Genomic DNA, 20,098 nt, shown 5'->3' on the forward strand with positions numbered 1-20,098 from the left:
CAATTTAAAAATGCAATGTATGACATGCAACTGTAACATGTACTGCATTATCTATCTATCTACCCACTTTTTAAATGTCCATTTCCTCACTCTATATGTGGGAAACTTTCTCTTTAGAATTATTATTGCTAGAATACACAATAGATCATGGCTATCAGTTTCTGACAAATTTCTGTGGACCAGCAGGATATACTGTTGTTTGTATAAGTTACAAATAGAAGCTGGAAGAAAGCCGGAAAGTACTTTCCAGCTAATTATCCTTTTGTGAGCAGTCCAAAAAACGTGTGAGTCAGCTGGGGCAGAAAATTCACTTGGTACATCATTAAGCCTGTGTTTCTGCATCCTTGCAGCATTACTCCCTCAAGGGGGATGAGGGTCACCTCATTATCCTGGCAGTAAAAAGAACTTGTGATAAGAAGCAAGGGAAGGGATTAATACAAATAAATTAAGAAAATATCAGCACCTTTCTAAAAGCTGCTGAGGAAAAAAAACCTTGCCCAAGGCTGCTACCCAGCCCTCAGCTGTAGAATTTACAGGAATAACTGATGCTCAAAGTGAAATCAGGTTAGTAAGAAACCCAGGAGAGTGATGATGCCCTGAGCTTCACCCTCCCAGCTGCTGCTGCTGCTGGCAGTGAACTCGGTACTGAAGACCAACCTTCTTCACTGTGTGAGGAGAGTGGGAGAGATTATTTCTAGTGGTTTGGAAGCCTTTGAAAGATACATATTTTAATTGTCATAATGGGAGGGCTTTTTTTTTGGCAAACTACTGATAGAGTTGCTTTAAAAAGGGGTTCAGTCTTTCCTGAGCCACTTTAGAGGGTCTAAAGTTTTGAGCTGATGAACATCTTCCCTTTATGTGGTAAGTATCACAAGCTGTCTTCTGTATTACCAAGGAAAGGTACAAAATTACATTTCACTCTGTGGCAGGTTTTGCATTTAAATATACTGTTAGTCTGAAATTTTCACTCTGAAGTTTTGGTAATATACAAATTTTTCTCTAAAATCTCTTGAACTTTGATTTGTATATAAATCTATCAGTATAATCTTTTTCTCTCTCCCCTTATTTATATCATCATATATAGCCAATGTGTGTATACGTATTTAAGTTAACTTTTTAACTCTGAATTTCTTGAGTATTCAGTGCTTGTTTTTAAGATAGTTACAACCTTCCTATAATGTTTTAGACTCTTAAATTACTGATACATTTGCACAACCCTAGTGCCAGATAAATGTTTTACTTTTTTTTGTCTACAGCTATAGTAAAGGGGTAGGATGGTCCAGTGGGTAGGGCACTAGCTTAGGATGTAGGAGACTCTGCTTCAATTCCATTCTCTGTGATGGACCTCCTGTGTGACCTTGGGCAAGTCACTTAGCCCCTCTGTGTCTGACATCCCCATCTGTAAAATTGGAATGATAACACTTCCTCATAGGAGTTTTGTGGGGATAAATACATTCAAGATGGTGATGTGCTTTGAGCTTTACAGATAAGAAGAGCTATATAAGAAATAGGCATTATTATTAACACTTCATAAGACATCCACTTCTTTCTCCATCAGATACTCATAAGCCATATGTACTCCTTTAAACATACTCACACTCTTAACATAAAAATCAACCTCTGTGATGGTAAGGTGGAATGGTGTTACATGTATAAGGATTGCATGAAAGTCAGATGTGCCAGTTTCTTGATACAAAAGTGTATGAAGTTGAAGCTAAGATTTTGTGGCAGAGCACAAGTTTGCCAAAATGTGGCTTTTCAGTATCTGCTAGAGATGGAAGTGAAAGTTATTGATGATGTTGAAGGGTATAAGAAAGTGGCAATGGATGCCAGAGGCTTTTCCCTTCATAACTTATTTCAATGATTTTAAAATTTTGGGTGAGTCTGATGTGTCCTGCTGCAATCTTAACTACGATGAAAGTTTCTGCTTGTGTTAATGTATTGTGTATATATCTATACATATACACACTGTACTTTTTTATATTAAAAGATGCTTGTTTGCAAATGAAGGTGTTCCATCCTTTGAAAATCTAATATCCCCAAGATAATTTCATTCTTATTCTGACCTAGATATTACACAAAACTCCAGCATTTATTATTTTTTTAATATTTTACTTTTACAAATCAACTTAACATACAGATTATGAAGAATTCCCTAGGTTTGTCTTATTTATAATCACACATTTTTTCTATTTATGCTCTCTCTTGAAGATATTGAGGCATGTTGGTAATTTATATTTGAGAAATTATTCCACTAGAACAGTGGTGGGCAACCTGCGGGCTGCATGTGACCCATCAGGGTAATCTGCTGGTGGGCCACAAGACAGTTTGTTTACATTGACCATCCACAGGCATGATCACCTGCAGCTCCCACTGGCCACAGTTCACCATTCCCGGCCAGTGGGAACTGCAGGCAGCCGTGCCTGGGGACGGTCGATGTAAACAAACTGTCTCGCAGCCCAACAGTAGATTACCCTGACGGGCTGCATATGGGCCACAGGTTGCCCACTACTGCACTAGAAATATATGCATCTAAAGGAAGGATTTTTTAACCTCCTCTAGTAAATGGATATTTCAGACTGATGACTTTAAAGGCAGGGATTACTAGGCTCCTCAAAACTGCAATAAGACTTGGTACTAAAAAGTGACAAGTGTATTTCACTTTTCAGGTCTTGATAGGTCAGTGGTTCTCAACCTTTCCAGATTACTATACCCCTTTCAGGAGTCTGATTTGTTTTTCATACTCCACATTTCACCTCACTTTAAAACTACTTGCTTACAAAATCAGACATAAAAATACAAAGGTGTCCCTGCACACTATTACTGAAATTTTAGTTTATACTGACTTTGCTAGTGTTTATGTAGCCTGTTGTAAAACTAGGCAAATATCTAGATGAGTTGATGTACCTCTTGGAAGACCTCTGTGTATTCCCAGGGGTTGAAAACCACTGCTCTAGGTGATCCTAAAATTGCCATGTTTACAAAAGAGCTAGACTTTGTCCAGGACTGCGTAACCACTCAGGGGAACACAATCTCCTTCATGCCTCTGTCTGGATCTGGGCATGGAAGGGAAAAGTGATAATGTGCCTGACTTGCTCTCCCAGACTGAGATGTGTGTAGAGACCAGAAGGAAAAACAGGCACATTGGTGAGCCAGGCCAGGAGAATAATTTACTGGTGATTGTAGCTGAGTGGTAAAAAGCAGAATCCTCAATAGTATTGTTCAAGCATTTTGAAATAGTATTAAATGTTTGCTATAACATTACATTGCCATCATCATTCAGTATAAAATGTAGTATTAGAAATTAATGATCAGCCCCCTTTCCTCCACTGCATAATCCCCCCCTTCCCACTACATGCCAAAAGCTCCTTCTTGGGTGCATTGCAAAGAATGGGCTCTGCAGGGGCTCACGGGGACGGAGGTCCCATTCAGGAGAAGGAGGGACCCATATTAGTGGAGGCATTGCATAGTTCTAGAGAAAATGCAGGAGTTTCCCAGGGGGCAATTTCCTTCTATCACCTTCCTTGCATCCTCCACCCGGAGGCTTTTACTGCTCCCCTTCCTGTAAACTTTTTCTACCTTACCCTTCCATTGTCTTCCTGTTGAAAAAGCCTACCATTACGTCTGCCCCCAAAACCTAGGTCACCAAAGGCAGACCCCCAGAAAGGTGTACTATGTGAGACTGCATTGTTTGCACATTCCTGGGAGGAGCAGTTCTGCTCTCCTCCCATGCAGCTGCTTTTCCCAGTAAGTATCTATGATTATAGTAACAGTTACTTGAAACAACATTTACTTCCACTTCCTGCTTGAAACCCTGCTGTGAGGGGTTTGTTGCTTAGTTGGCATGTTTGTTTGTTTGTAGTAGAGATGCCTGGCCAATGGCAGCCTGGTTCCTGCAGAAGGAACGTTGCCAAGGGGTAGAGGGCTGCCAGAGAAGCAGCACCAAGAAGCCACCCCGCTGTGGGACAGGGAGCTTACTCTTCCCTATAGTTCAGGAGACTCTATGGGGTTGAGAGGCAGCACCCTTCCCTTCCTGATGGCTCTACCAATCCCTCCAAGTGAGGGGACAATTCAAAGGTAACCCCCTGAGTTGAAGTTGAAATGTATTGGCCCCCTCTCTGCCTTCACATGAGCATTTCTGGGGAGTGTACCTTTGGCTCTTTGAGTATACATTTCCTGAGGTGACAGATACAAGTTAAACCCTTGTCCTTACGGCTTTATCAACCTGTCAGTTGGCTCTCCCATTTACCTGTCAATTTTACTTAATTTCTCCTGCTTCTCCTTGTGGAAACCATCAACAACCAGCAGAGTTATGTTGTGAGGAGCAGAGTTTAGCACTCTCTAAACAAGATTGCTGCAGCATATTGGCTACTCCCATTATGGGGTAGAATATCTCTTTTGCCTGATGTGACCTTAAATTAAAATATTTTCAGCATCAGAATCCATAATAGTGCCATGTGGAATGTGCCCTTCTTAAGCTGGTCACACACTCCTTTTTTTTTTAGGAGCTCCATTAACTGGTTTATGAAGCATCTGCAGTACTATTTTTATACTGCAACAGTGTTAAATTATAACTGTTCCAGAACCACAAAGCAGAAGTGACGGGAACATATGCACCTATTATGCTATATTCCTGAATTCGGTACAATATTTTTTAACAGGAAAAGACAGCGCATGGAGTTGGGGGAAACATTTCATAGATTTTGTTTTTCTTGGAGTTTTCCTGTAAAAAAAAATATGAAACAGGCTTTGGCTAGTCACTTCCATTTTCAAAGAAATCTGAGTAATGTTTGGCAACAAAATTTTAAGTAAATAAGCCTTCACATCTGTCATAGCATCACACTTTGAAATTCATGATTAGTTTACTCTACAGCAAGATGTTATGCATAGTTTCAAAATATCATAGATAGATAGATATAAAAAAAATCTGGATCATGGACCTATTTTGCCCACATTTTGAAACTATGCATAACATCTTGCTATAGAGTAAACTGATCAAAAATATTTAAAGAAATAGTATTTTATTATTAACAGTGTGATTAATTGCGATTAATTTTTTTAATCATGATCAGGAGCAAGGTCAGGTAAATCGAATTTAATTATGGCTCTCAAGTGATTAAAAATGAATCATGATTAATCATGCTATTAATCTCACTGTTAAACAATAATAGAATACCATTTCTTTAAATATTTTTGGATGTTTTCTACATTTCCAAATATATTGATTTCAATTACAACACAGAATACAAAGTGTATAGCGATCACTTTGTATTTATTTTTTATTACAAGTATTTGCACTGTAAAAAACCCCCCCAAAATAGTATTTTTCAATTCATCTAATACAAGTCCTGTAGTGCAATCTCTTTATCATGAAAGTTGAACTTACAAATGTTGAATTATGTAAAAAACCCTGCATTCAAAAATAAAACATTGTAAAATTTTAGAGTCTGCAAGTTTACTCAGTCCTTCTTCTTGTTCAGCCAATTGCTCAGACAAACAAGTTTGTTTACATTTGCAGGAGATAATGCTCCCTGGTTCTTGTTTACAATATCACCTGAAATTTCGAACAGGTTCTCATGGTATTATTGTTGCCAGCATCACAAGATATTTATGTGCCAGGTATACTAATGATTCATATGTCCCTTCATGTTTCAATCACCATTCCAGGGGACATGCATCCATGCTGACGATGAGTTCTGCTCAATAACGATCCAAAGCAGTGTGGGCCAATGAATGTTCATTTTCATTATCTGAGTCAGATGCCACCAGCAGAAGGTTGATTTCCTTTTTTGGTGGTTTGGGTTCTGTAGTTTCTGCATCAGAGTGTTGCTCTTTTAAGACTTCTGAAAGCATGCTACCTCATTGCTCTCAGATTTTGGAAGGCACTTCAGATTCTTAAACCTTGGGTTGAGTGCTGTAGCTATCTTTAGAAATCTCACATTGTTACTTTCTTCGCATTTTGTCAAATCTGCAGCAAAAGCATTCTTAAAACGGACAACATGTGCTGTATAATCATCCAAGACTGCTATAACATGGAATATATGGCAGAATGGAAGCAAAATAGAGCAATTTTACCCCAAGGAGTTCAGTCACAAATTTTAATTAATACTTTTTTTTTTTAAACGAGCGTCATCAGCATGGAAGCATGTCCTCTGGAATAGTGACCAAAGCAGGAAGGGCTTTATGCATGTTTGGCATATCTAACATGTAAACACCTTGCAGTGCCAGCTAGAAAAGTGCCATGCAAATTCCTGTTCACATTCTGGTGGCATTGCAAATAAGAATATGGCAGCATGTAAACAAACTTGTTTGTCTTAGCGATTGGCTGAACAAGAAGTAGGATTGAGTGAACTTTGTTTTCTTTTTTGAGTGCAGTTATGTTACAAAAAAAAATCTACATTTGTAAGTTGCACTTTCACAGCAAAGAGATTGCACTACAGCTCATAGACTCATAGACTCCAGGACTGGAAGGGACCTCGAGAGGTCATCGAGTCCAGTCCCCTGCCCTCATGGCAGGACCAAATACTGTCTAGACCATCCCTAATAGACATTTATCTAAACTACTCTTAAATACCTCCAGAGATGGAGATTCCACAACTTCCCTAGGCAATCTATTCCAGTGTTTAACTACCCTGACAGTTAGGAACTTTTTCCTAATGTCCAACCTAAATCTCCCTTGCTGCAGTTTAAGCCCATTGCTTCTTGTTCTGTCATTGGAGGCTAAGGTGAACAAGTTTTCTCCCTCCTCCTGATGACACCCTTTTAGATACCTGAAAACTGCTATCATGTCCCCTCTCAGTCTTCTCTTTTCCAAACTAAACAAACCCAGTTCCTTCAGCCTTCCTTCATAGGTCATGTTCTCAAGACTTTTAATCATTCTTGTTGCTCTTCTCTGGACCCTCTCCAATTTTTCCACATCTTTCTTGAAATGCGGTGCCCAGAAGTGGACACAATACTCCAGCTGAGGACTGACCAGCACAGAGTAAAGCGGAAGAATGACTTCTCGTGTCTTGTTTACAACACACCTGTTAATGCATCCCAGAATCACTTTTGCTTTTTTTGCAACAGTATCACACTGTTGACTCATATTAAGCTTGCGGTCTACTATGACCCCTAGATCTCTTTCTGCCATACTCCTTCCTAGACAGTCTCTTCCCATTCTGTATGTGTGAAACTGATTGTTCCTTCCTGAGTGGAGCACTTTGCATTTATCTTTATTGAACGTCATCCTGTTTACCTCAGACCATTTCTCCAATTTGTCCAGATCATTTTGAATTTTGACCCTGTCCTCCAAAGCAGTTGCAATCCCTCCCAGTTTGGTATCGTCCGCAAACTTAATAAGCGTACTTTCTATGCCAACATCTAAATCGTTGATGAAGATATTGAACAGAACCGGTCCCAAAACAGACCCCTGTGGAACCCCACTTGTTATACCTTTCCAGCAGGATTGGGAGCCATTAATAACTACTCTCTGAGTACGGTTATCCAGCCAGTTATGCACCCACCTTATAGTAGCCCCATCTAAATTGTACTTTCCTAGTTTATCTATAAGAATACCATGCGAGACCGTATCAAATGCCTTACTAAAGTCTAGGTATATCACATCCACCGCTTCTCCCTTATCCACAAGGCTCGTTATCCTATCAAAGAACGCTATTAGATTAGTTTGACACGATTTGTTCTTTACAAATCCATGCTGGCTATTCCCTATCACCTTACCACCTTCCAAGTGTTTGCAGATGATTTCTTTAATTACCTGCTCCATTATCTTCCCTGGCACAGAAGTTAAACTAACTGGTCTGTAGTTTCCTGGGTTGTTTTTATTTCCCTTTTTATAGATGGGCACTATATTTGCCCCCTTCCAGTCTTCTGGAATCTCCCCTGTCTCCCATGATTTCCCAAAGATAATAGCTAGAGGCTCAGATACCTCTTCTATTAACTCCTTGAGTATTCTAGGATGCATTTCATCAGGCCCTGGTGACTTGCAGGCATCTAACTTTTCTAAGTGATTTTTTACTTGCCCTTTTTTTATTTTATCTTCTAAACCTACCCTCTTCCCATAAGCATTCACTATATGAGACATTCCTTCAGACTTCTCAGTGAAGACTGAAACAAAGAAGTCATTAAGCATCTCTGCCATTTCCAAGTCTCCCGTTACTGTTTCCCCCCACTTCCTGAGCAGTGGGCCTACCCTGTCCTTGGTCTTCCTCTTGCTTCTAATGTATTGATAAAAAGTCTTCCTGTTTCCCTTTATTCCCATAGCTAGTTTGAGTTCATTTTGTGCCTTTGCCTTTCTAATCTTGCCTCTGCATTCCTGTGTTATTTGCCTATATTCATCCTTTGTAATCTGACCTAGTTTCCATTTTTTATATGACGCCTTTTTATTTTGTAGGTCACGCAAGATCTCGTGGTTAAGCCAAGGTGGTCTTTTGCCACATTTTCTATCTTTCCTAACCATCGGAATAGCTTGCTTTTGGGTCCTTAATAGTGACCCTTTGAAAAACTGTCAACTCTCCTCAGTTGTTTTTCCCCTCGGTCTTGATTCCCATGGGACCTTACCTATCAGCTCTCTGAGCTTACCAAAATCTGCCTTCCTGAAATCCATTGTCTCTATTCTGCTGTACTCCCTTCTTCCCTTCCTTAGAATTGCAAACTCTATGATTTCATGATCACTTTCACCCAAGCTTCCTTCTACTTTCAAATTCTCAACGAGTTCCTCCCTATTTGTTAAAATCAAGTCTGGAACAGCTTCCCCCCTAGTAGCTTTTTCAACTTTCTGAAATAAAAAGTTATCTGCAATGCAGTCCAGGAACTTATTGGATAGTCTGTGCCCCGCGGTGTTATTTTCCCGACATATATCTGGATAGTTGAAGTCCCCCATCACCACCAAATCTTGGGCTTTAGATGATTTTGTTAGTTGTTTGAAAAAAGCCTCATCCACCTGATTAGGTGGCCTGTAGTAGACTCCCAGCACGACATCACCCATGTTTTTTACCCCTTTTAGCCTAACCCAGAGACTCTCAACACTTCCGTCTCCTATGTCCATCTCCACCTCAGTCCAAGTGTGTACATTTTTAATATATAAGGCAACACCTCCTCCCTTTTTCCCCTGTCTATCCTTCCTGAGCAAACTATACCCATCCACACCAACATTCCAGTCGTGTGTATTATCCCACCAAGTTTCAGTAATGCCAACAATGTCATAGTTGTATTTATTTATTAGCACTTCCAGTTCTTCCTGCTTATTACCCATACTTCTTGCATTTGTATATAGGCATCTAAGATACTGGTTTGATCTTGCCTCCCAGCTTTGCCCTGACCCTCCTTCCTCACTGCCATTATAGCCCGTGCTCCCTCTTGTTTCCAACCCATCTCCCAGGTCTTGTTCCCCTCTTACCTGTGGGGTTTGCTCACCTGTCCCCGTCGAACCTAGTTTAAAGCCCTCCTTACTAGATTAGCCAGTCTGTGCACAAATAAGGCCTTTCCCCTCTTCGAAAGGTGAACGCCATCTGTGCCTAGCAGTCCTTCCTCGAATAGCATCCCGTGGTCGAGGAAGCCAAAGCCCTCCTGGCGACACCATCTTTGCAGCCAGGCATTCACTTCCACGATGCAGCTGGGGTGGCCAACCTGAGCTTGAGATGGAGCCAGACTTTACCAATGTACATTGCCAAAAAGCCACAGTAATACATCAGCAGCCCTCCATCAGATCCCCTCTCCCATGTTCCCAGCGACTCCCACCCACTGGCAGCCCCGCCAATCAGTGCCTCCCCCTCCCTCCTGATCAGCTGGAGGCTCTGGGGGGGGGGAAGGGGAAGAATGAGAGCACAGCAGACTCAGGGGAGGGGGTGGAAAGGGGTGGAGTGGGGGCAGGGCCTGTGGCAGAGCCACATATTAACTTCTGAAGATCCACATGTGGCTCCGAAGCCACAGATTGGCCACCCCAGCACTATAGTATTTGTATGAGGTGAATTGAAAAATACTGTTACTTTTGTTTATCATTTTTACAGTGCAAATATTTATAATAAAAAATATACACTTTGATTTCAATTACAACACAGAATACAATATATATGAAAATGTAGAAAAACATCCAAAATATGTAATAACTTTCAATTGGTATTCTATTGCTTAACCGTGCAATTAAAACTGCAATTAATTTTTAATCACGATTAATTTTTTTTGTATTAATCACGAGTTAACTGCGATTAATTGACAGCCCTAAATTTAATGCAATGAAACCGACCCTGAATTTGTTAAATGTCTCACAAATTGCAAGATTGAAAAAAGTTATATCTAGCTTGCCTCCTATTCTAAAGCCTTTTCTTCTTATAAATGCAATCGGACAGTATTTGCGTGTACTGTGAAAATTTATATTGTCTGTCAAGCAATAAATTCTGTCTGTTTTCCATAAGATTAGTATTCCATTCGCTATATTTTTCTACAGCTAAACGTAGTTTTCAAGCCACTGACAGTGTGTAATTGGACTACACTTTTTTTCAGGTGTTACTTGCGACTGTTCTGATTATTTAAAGAAAGATAAAGTCAGAAAACAAAGCGTGGAATCTAAACTATGCTGGATAGGGTCATTTTGATTGACCTTCATAGAAATTGGCTTTGTCACACAGATTCCAAAGATTCCAAGCCTGAATTCATCTCTAGGATACTGATGCAGAGCCCTGCAATGGGACTAAGAAGGGAGGCAATGTGATTCCTCTCCCCTGGGGCTTCAAAGAGCCGGTTAGACCCCCAATACAGTTTTGGGAAGCCCTTAGCTTTGGCTTAACTTGAACCCAGCTGACTATGGTCCGTATGGGTCTTCTGGCAACTAGGAAATAGCTGTCAATAGGACTGCCTCTGACACACCTCCACCCACCCACAAAATGCCCTGATACACTCCCTATGCTGGGGACTTATGTAACAGGGACAGGGACATGCAGAGCTTGCTGAACCAACTCTACAACTGTCAGAGAGGCTTCTTGAACACAGGATATTCTCTGAGGGTCATTACAGATGTTTTGCTTAGAGGTGTGGCCACAGGAGCAACTGTTCATTCTGTCACTGCCTCAGCCTGTTGGCCATTTGGCAGGGCTTCTTCTGCTTGTACTGCCCTGCTCCTCATCTTGAGGCTGCCTGCTGGGTCCCATTCTCCAATGGGCAGGAAGGACAAGGATTTGTCTTAGGGCTGTTAAGTGTGCTGCAGTTGCAGGTATAGATCAGAGTGGAGTTGTTTGAGTGTGCATACACCCATAATGCAACTTCCCTTTACAGATCAGTAGGGCCAGTCTTATGCAGCTTGTCCCGCTCCCTCCACTCTTCTCCACTGGAAGGAACTTGAAGGATGCAGACTGATGTTCGATTCCAGTGCTTGTGGAAAGGAGGTGGGGGATGCAGATCGTCCATGCAAGGAATCTGCACCAACTGCGTTTCCCAGCACCCCAGGAGCTCCCTGCATCATGAGGCAGAGAGCTTTTCTGCTAGGGATGGTGGTTCCAAAACAAAGCAGATTCACTAGGTAATATTCCCTGTGAGAGTGGCTGCAACTAGTGTACAGGTGATGTAGCTTTTAGTCTGTGGTAGTTGCTACAAAGTGGTTCATAACTAGTCTATGATCTGTGCAGAGGATTCCATCTCCCATATGCTTCCTCTAGATAGTAGTCTATTTACTCCCAACTGTGCAGTGAGTCCAGGATTTGGACATATGTGGAGATTGTCATAGTAAGTGTAGCCACAGCCCTTACAAAGTAGACATTGATTAATACAGGAATAAGCTACAAACAAAACAAGTTGGCTTCCATCTATTGTGGGACCAGAGACTACACCTTGCTGGGCACTTTCAGGATAGCTCAGAGACATCTAGTGGCCAAATAACATACCTACAAGTAAATATCATGACAGAAGTTAGTACTTCCATAGACAAATAACTCAGCACAAGTTGTTATGGACTCACAAGACTCATGCTCTCTCTCAGCTCTGAACGGTCCCTGGAAGGAACCCCTTCAGTGTGACAGTCCTTTTCAGGAGTCCACTGTGTCTCGGGGGTTAAGCTGTAGGCTCCACTGCCTCCTGGGACCGCACCTCTCTGAGCCTTCAGCATGCCTGTCTCTCGCCATGGGCCTCCTCAGGCAGTCCACTCTCTCTGGATCCCCAATTCCACATCCAGAGGGAATAAATGCAACCCCGATCTCTAGACTGCAGTGACTCTCAGCCAGCGTAAAACAGAAGGGTCTATTGAGCATCTGTAACAATCATAAAAGGCTTTTAGGCCTCTAGGGTCTAACGTCCCTCAGCAAAGTACCTCTAGTCTCATGTCACAATGGCATGCAGAGAGCCATTTCACTGTACAGCTACCACTCTAAATCCTTATTCTCGTGTAGCTGTTTTTTATTTTGTTTTAAATATTATGTTTTAATAGCTATACACAAGGGGCACATAAAACATGAACTCTTAGGAGTTTCTTTATATTAAACCGGAAATGCAGAGAAATATGTAGTTGGAAGGAACAGTGGTAGCATTTTAAGCTGCCTTTCATCATTGTAGAGAGCCTGATGTGCAATAATAGTCCATTACATTATAAGGCAATGTCCAAATCTTGGCAGGCCAACAGGTTCTCTCTAAAGCCAAAGGGCTCTTCAGGGTTTGCTCTCTAGTAAAAGCACAGCAATTACTGATTCCGTGTGAGGAGAGATTAATAAGACTGGGACTTTTCAGCTTGGAACAGAGACAGCTAAGGGGAGATATGATTGACGTCTCTAAAATCATGACTGGTGTAGAGGAAGTAGATAAGGAAGTGTGGTTTACTACTTCTCATAACACAAGAACTAGGGCTTACCAAATAAAGTTAATAGGCAGCAGGTTGAAAACAAATAAAATAAAGTATTTCTTCACACAATGCACAGTCAACTTATGGAACTCCTTGCCAGAGGATGTTGTGAAGGCCAAGACCATAACAGGGTTCAAAAAAGAACTAGATAAATTCATGGAGGATAGATCCAGCAATGGCTATTAGCCAGGATGGACAGGGAGGGTGTCCCTAGTTTCTGTTTGCCAGAAGCTGGGAATGAGCGGGAGGGGATGGATCACTTGGTGATTACCTGTTCTGTTCATTCCCTCTGGGGCACCTGACACTGGCCACTGTCGGAAGACAGGATACTGGGCTAGATAGACCTTTGGTCCGATCCAGTGAGGCTGTTCTTATGCTTTATGTTGCACAGGCACCTGATTAAGCGCCTGGTTGAAAGTGTACCCCTTTAAATTGAAATGTGTCAACACAGCCTAGCTCCAGTGTGTTTTAAATGGAAATGAAAAAGATTCTAAATGAAATACACGTGAAGTGCATTTATCCAAATGACTCTGGGGATGACTGATGCCTTTGGGCATTGGGATTAATGGAAATGATATTTTTAGCTGTAGTTTCACAGTGAAATTTCATTCAGTCACTGACCATGATGACAGACTGCAGTGGGAGTCGAAGTTCTGTATACAGGTGAAGTGGAAATGTTTGATACTCAAATAACCAAAAATCCTGATGATCTGAATCAGCGGGTTGTCCCCCATGCTCATTCAGGTAATTAGGATTTTCAGTTCCTGGCGGGGGAGGGCGAAGAGATAGGGAGTAGTTGCAGGAGACAGGAGTCTACTTAGTGCTCCTTGACTGAGGGGAGCTGGGAGGAAGATGGAGGCAGTACACGTCCAGGGAAGCAGGATATAATGCCCCCCTAGAGCCTGTCTTGTCCCTGCCTCCTCTTGCCTGTGCCCAGCTCCTGCTCCCAGCTGGGGGCTCTGCTGCAAGGTTGGCCCCGTGACTCATCTCTGACTCTGACTCTGGGTCTACCCTGTGCTCCTGGGAGCTCTGACCCCCATGTTCCCCTGCTTGGCCCTGGCTGCCGTGTGCCTGTGCTGAGCCATCTCTGAGTGCAGATCAGCATGAGATGCTGCAGCTGGACTGGGCAGCAGCTGGAGTTGCTGGGAGCCTGCTGTCCAGGGCAGAGCTGCAGCCAGGTAGTGGGGCATCCTTACAGTAGAGCTCCCAGCAGGGAGCAGGATGGAACAGCTGATGCACAGTGGGCCAGCGGGAAGGCCCTCTTGGGCCAGATCTGGCCCCAGGCAGGCCACCGACTGAAGAACACTGCAGTATTTCCTAATGACCCTCATCAAGGGTTAGGGCCCCATTGTGCTAGGCAATGTCCCTACCTCAGAGAGATTGCAATGTAGCAGTTAGAAAGTACGGTTCAGGCGAATAAACTGACAAATGGGAGGGGCAGAGAGAGAAGGGAAAACTAACAATAGAGCTAGGGCCAATGGGAGCTGCGGAGTCGGCGCTTGAGGTGGGGGCAGCAATCAGAGCTTCCCTGATCTGCCCTTGCGCCGGGTGGCCGTGGAGACATGCTGGCCACTTCCAGGAGCTCTGTGGAGCCATTGCAGGCAGGGAGCTTGCCTTAGTCCTGCTGGGCCACCCACTGGACTCTTATGCCGACCAGAGCTGCCAGAGTCCCCTTTCAACTGGGCGTTTCAGTCAAAAACCAGATGCCCAGCAATCCTAAACCACGCACATTTGCATAACTCAGCGTGGTCTCAGTAACAGCAGGCTGCCAACCTAATCAGTCTCAGTTGGCAATGGTTTGTAGGCTTGTATCTTTTAAAAATAGGTTTCAAGGAGGAATCTCAGTGAGAATAAGGTGATGGCTTGTGAATGTTGTCAGAAGGTTCTTCCCCAGCACATGGGGTGGCATGGGAAAAAGCAGGAAGGTGCTTCTGTGACAAGCAGATAAATGGATGCTCAAGGTTGTCACTGGCAGAGCGAAGGTGAAGGTCAGGGCCATAATAAGAAACTAGATTTAATAGGTAAGGTGCCACTGATTCAGTGGAGAAGGGGAATCCAGTGGAGGGGTACAAAGGGGAAATGATGTCATCAAAATCGCCTTGGAAACATTTTAAATAGCTATGAAGCAGGAAGGTTGGAGGCATCAGTGCCACACAGGTGAGATTACAATAATTAATGTCTGATTTCATGGTGTAGTGGGGAGGTCACTGCGCTCCGGTTCAGAAAGGGTTAAATGCTACCCCTTGGCAAGGGCTGGGGCTGGGAGCCAATCAGGAAAAGGCTGGGAGGCAGCCAATCGGGGCCAGCCTGAGCTCTATAAAAGAGCTGCAGCCTTGGAGAGAGATGGATCTGGTGGCTGGATAGCAAAAAAGGTACCTTGGACAGCGCAGTGCTGGGGAAGGGCAGGAGGAGGAGTGCCACCCTGGCAATCCCTCAGGCAGAGGCCTTACTGTTGGGGCCGGATAAGGTATTAGGGCTGCGGGGAGGCAGCCAGGGAAGGAAGAGGCAACAGGTCCAACCCCCTGGCTGATGATGAGTGGCCACTTCACACTGCAGTTTTCCCCTGAGGGAAGGGACTAGATGAAGACTGGCAATGGGTCATTGAGGTGAGGTGAGTTTAGGGGATTGGGGTTCCCCAGGGATGGGAGGACCCCGTGTGTGTGGGCACTGCTAAGGGGCAGTACCCAGGAGAAGGGGCAATATGGGCCAGGGGAGACGCAGTGCCTGAATTACAGTGAAGGAGATTGATAATGGTAAGACAAAAAGCAATAGCAGGAGGTGCTCTGACGCTGGGATGAGCTAATTCCCAAGGTAACCAGCTGGAGGTGCCGCAGCAGTGAGTGTATGTCGTGTTACACATGGATAAAGAACACCACAATGTATCCTTTACCATTTTCCTGTTTCTTTGTCTATATTGCTTTAGGTTCTTATAACAGCATATTGGGATTAAACTACATTTTTCCCAACCCTGTAAGTTTCCTTATACTAGTGCATTACGCAGTCATCTTCCAGGGTCCTTGTGATACTTGATATATGAGATTTTTATTTTATTTTTTCCAGAATTAAAGCTTGGAACATTCATTCATAATATGAAGATGCTGCTGACTTTGTTCCTCTTCCTTATTGGGAGTCAAACTTCAATAACTCAAACACCTGGTATTTCAGTATCTTTTGTATTCTGTTGTATTGTGTGATTTTTTTTCTTTTAAATAAAATAGTTAGTCCCCAGTTTTCCCAATAAAAATTGAGGTGAAGCCTGAGACTCTTGAGTCAGGATCTCTATACCTTATGAGACTTTGTATAATAGACTGAAACTGTGTTTGGATAATGGAGATGGACATTAGATTTATATATTAGGTTGATCAGCGCTATCATAAACCTTGACAGATTTATATAGACTAAAGCCAAATTCAGAGGTGAAAATGGAGATAGCATATAAATGAAGCCCACACATGTAATTTAGTTATTTTCAGGTGGCTACCTGGGATTTAATTACTCAGCATGTGCAAAAGGAGGATCTAGTCCTGAACCCTACTCAGATGGGTTCTGTTGGGCTCACTGGGATTCTACATGTAAATTCTGCAGAACTGGGTCCTTGGTATAAATCCTAGGCACAGCAAGAGCTAAATTGTGGCATTGCATGTGTTGTACGTTAGGGCAGAATTTGGACATGGAAAGGAGCCAGATCAATGTGACTGACAGGATAGGCTTGTTGCACAATTTAGGAAAGTTGTCAGTAGGAAAGTTGCTCAGGAGGAAAATGAGGCCCGACACTGCAAGGTGATCTGAGAAAAACTGAGGGCTTTCAACTCCTATTGCCTTCAATGGAGGTTAAGGATGGTTAGCAACTTGCTGGAGGCAATCAGCACTTGTGATAGGCAGGTAACTAAGCATAGAGGAATCAAGATAGAAAGAAAAAGCAACTTTTGCCACTTTGTGGCATACAACACATTGAGACTCTGAAGAGGGTCGCACACTTAGTCCACAGTTGCCATAGGATTCCATATGGGAGAGAATATACATTCTCAGGAATGTGACAGATATCCTCTACTGTGGTGTAGGTGTAAATTAAAGTAGGAGGAATGGTGCTTTATTTTAACCCTTCTGTTAGTCACTTAAGGCTGTCTGGATCACTGACATACCCTTGACATCTACTGTGTTAAGGTAAAATAAGACTGTGCCAGTGAAGAGTACAGGGATGACAGGAGAAGGTGACATGACGTTTCCCCCCATCCAAACTGGAGTAAGCATGTAAAACTGCAGCTCCTCTTCTCTCACCCCAATACCTTGACTCCTCCATAAGAGGTAGTCATAAGTAGTTTTCTCAGCTCTTCTTAGCTACTAGCACTGGGAGTTGAGGCCAAAGGATAAGGATCTGCCTACATGTAGATTTTGGCCTCCAACTTCATCCCAGCCTCTGCAGTAGACTTAGTATGGAGATTCTTTTTGCAGTGCACAATTCCTTGTAATTCCTGAGCCTAAGTGGTTCAGGAGACTTTGCATGGGTCCTCCACACTAAGGGTGAGCTGCACTGTGCCATGTGCTGAACTGAATGTTAGAAAAAATAAACCAGAGTGTATTGTTTGTGACTATGTGCCTGTAGTCACCACCACCTGTGAAAGAAGTTAGCACTTGAGAGATTTCTCTAACTGGAAACACTAGATAATGTGTGTCCCATTCAGTAGAAATACCAAAAAAAATTAAACCTCAAAAAGGAAGCAGGCATCCAATCCTGAGAAGTGCTGAATAGCTACATCTCCTGGGAAGTCCTAGGTACCAAACAGATGCTGAGCACTTGTAACTTCCTACCTTTATCTTTTATGATAATAAAATAAGCTTAAAATATAAAAGAGAATTCTTGGGTTTAGAAGGATATTTTTCAACTTTTGGACATTTTGTTTCTGGATATCTCTGGATACAGTCTTTGGTGAAACATTGCCTTTATCATCAGAGTATTGTAGAGATAAAGGTAAGAAATATGTAATATTTAATTTTCTGATTTTTGCAGCCCCTACATCTGCAGATATTGTCCTTTTGGTTGACAGCTCTAATAGCCTGGGAAATAAAGCGTTCCCCTCTATGAAGTCTTTTATTAACAAAATGATCAGTCATTTAACAGCGACTCCTAACCAATACCGTATCGCACTTGCGCAGTACAGTGATGATTTGCACGTTGAATTTCGGCTGGACACCTATAAAGCAAAGAACCCAATGCTGAACCATGTCAAAAAGAATGTTGTATTCAAGGGTGGTTCAGTAAAAACTGGCAATGCCCTTCGAGAAGTTCACGAAACCTATTTCAAAGGACCAACTAGTGGAAGAGACAAAGAACGAATTTTGGTAGTCTTGACTTCAGGGAAATCAGAGGATGCTGTAGGAGAGCCTGCCAGGATCTTGAAAAGTGATGGGGTAAAAATCATAGCTCTGGGGATTCAGGATGTTTCTCCTCGAGAACTGCAGTCAATGGCTACACCTCAATTTTCGTATACATTTCGCACAGTGAGGGATCTCAGTATGTCTTCTCAAAACATGACCAAGATCATTGAGGACGTTATTCAAACAGATATTAATGACATAATACCAACAGTTAAAACTACAAGTGTTCCTGAGAGAGAAGGTAAGGAATGCAAGGCTATGAAAAAATTGTGATCATATTGGTTGGAAGAAGTAATTCAGTGTTGGACAGAAAGACACCTTGAACATTTGGGTTAAATTTTCAAAATATTAAATAAGGAAGAGAACAGACATGTCCATGACCAGGTACATGTGTATACAGAGAGGCATGTAACACTGACATTTTGAAAATTAGTGCCTATCTGCTCATGACTTTATGCATGACTAACTCCTGACTCCACAAAAGTGAATAGAGAGTGGGTGGAGTGAAGCTGTAACTATTCTTGCAGATTTGGTAATTTTCAAGAGAAGATAGCTCTTGTTGTTTTATGCCCTGAAACAACTAATTAATGGGCATTTTCCTTTGGGCTTCCTCTGACGTGGCTGGCATTGACCACTGCTGGAAACAGGATGCCGGAGTTAGGTGGATGGCTAATTTGATTCAGTATGGCAATTCCTCTGTTTCTAGATAAATCTGAATGAGGGAAACTATTTTAGAAGACTGTTCCATGGATTGGCCAAGAAATAGACAATTAATATTGTGTTCTTTTCCTCTCTCTTCCCACTGCAGTTTGTAAGAGTGATTCCGTTGCTGATGTTGTGTTCATAGTAGATGAGGGTGTTTCAAAACCAAAATCTGAAGATATTAAAAATTTCCTGCAAGATACAGTCTCCTTTCTTGATGTGAAGAAGAATTGTACAAAGATTGGCCTAGTGACATATAGCAGTGAGCCACACGTGTTAGCTTTACTGAGTGAAGAAACAAACAAAACTGCTATTCTGCAGAAAATACAGGGCTTTTCTCCGAGGGAAGGGAAGGCCAACACCGGTGCTGCCATTAAGGCTACAAGGAAAAACATCTTCAGTGTAAAATATGGAAGCAGAAAGGCCCAAGGAATAGAGCAAATAGCAATTCTGATCACTCACAGACCCTCTGAAGACAATGTAAGTGAGGCAGCTCGTGATCTTCGGAGAACTGGCGTGACTGTATTCACCATAGGCATTGAAAATGCTAACAACACCCAGTTAACCCAGATAGCATCATATCCTCCACAGTTATATGCTACTAAGCTGACAGCATTTTCTGACCTGCCAAAACAAGCCAAAACTTTACAAAAGAAACTCTTGAATCAAATTCAGGACAAGCAGTATGTCCAGTCTGAAAGAAGAGAACTACTTAAAACAGGTAAACCTTTCCCAGTAATGGTATTTATCTTTTCTCTATGTTGAAGATTTTTAAGTAGGGATGGTCCTGAATCAAAACCTGGATCTGAACCTCCCTGAACTTTTAATCTAGTTCCAAACTTTAGCCTTTGAGGAAGTGCAGTTCCGCAGCTGAATCTGAATCCAAACTGCAGCTCAGAACCATCTTTTTAACATTATTGACTGGTTCATGTTATTTTATTGAATTCATGCAAAGATCCTGCATCATGGTCTCCTAGTGGAGCAATTTGTGTCTTTATGGAATCCTCTTGGTGTCAGTGGGACTCTGCATAGCTGTAAATGAGGGTCCATGATAGCAGATCTCAGTGTAGGATTGGTGCCTAAATTTTATTTTCATTGGGTTAGCAAGGCAGGCTGGTGTTTTTTTCTTAAGTAAATGGCTTTTTAAAAAAAACCAAAACAACAGCATCATTAATATGCATAGATGTTCTGGCTGCATTT

At 42.3% G+C, this 20,098-nt stretch overlaps 1 protein-coding gene across 1 annotated transcript in view; it reads left to right on the forward strand.

Annotated features, from left to right (window-relative positions):
- Positions 1-591: 591 nt before the first annotated feature.
- The window catches only part of COL6A6 (collagen type VI alpha 6 chain), a 107,950-nt gene continuing 88,443 nt past the window's right edge, over positions 592-20,098 (forward strand). Inside the window, 4 exon segments of the mRNA XM_050939714.1 lie at positions 592-861; positions 15,881-15,976; positions 17,829-18,437; positions 19,005-19,619. Coding sequence (XP_050795671.1) covers positions 840-861; positions 15,881-15,976; positions 17,829-18,437; positions 19,005-19,619 — 1,342 coding nt within the window. The 5' untranslated portion in view covers positions 592-839.

The sequence above is a fragment of the Gopherus flavomarginatus genome, chromosome 2 (genome assembly GCF_025201925.1).
Source record: "Gopherus flavomarginatus isolate rGopFla2 chromosome 2, rGopFla2.mat.asm, whole genome shotgun sequence".
Taxonomy (NCBI): Eukaryota; Metazoa; Chordata; order Testudines; family Testudinidae; genus Gopherus; species Gopherus flavomarginatus.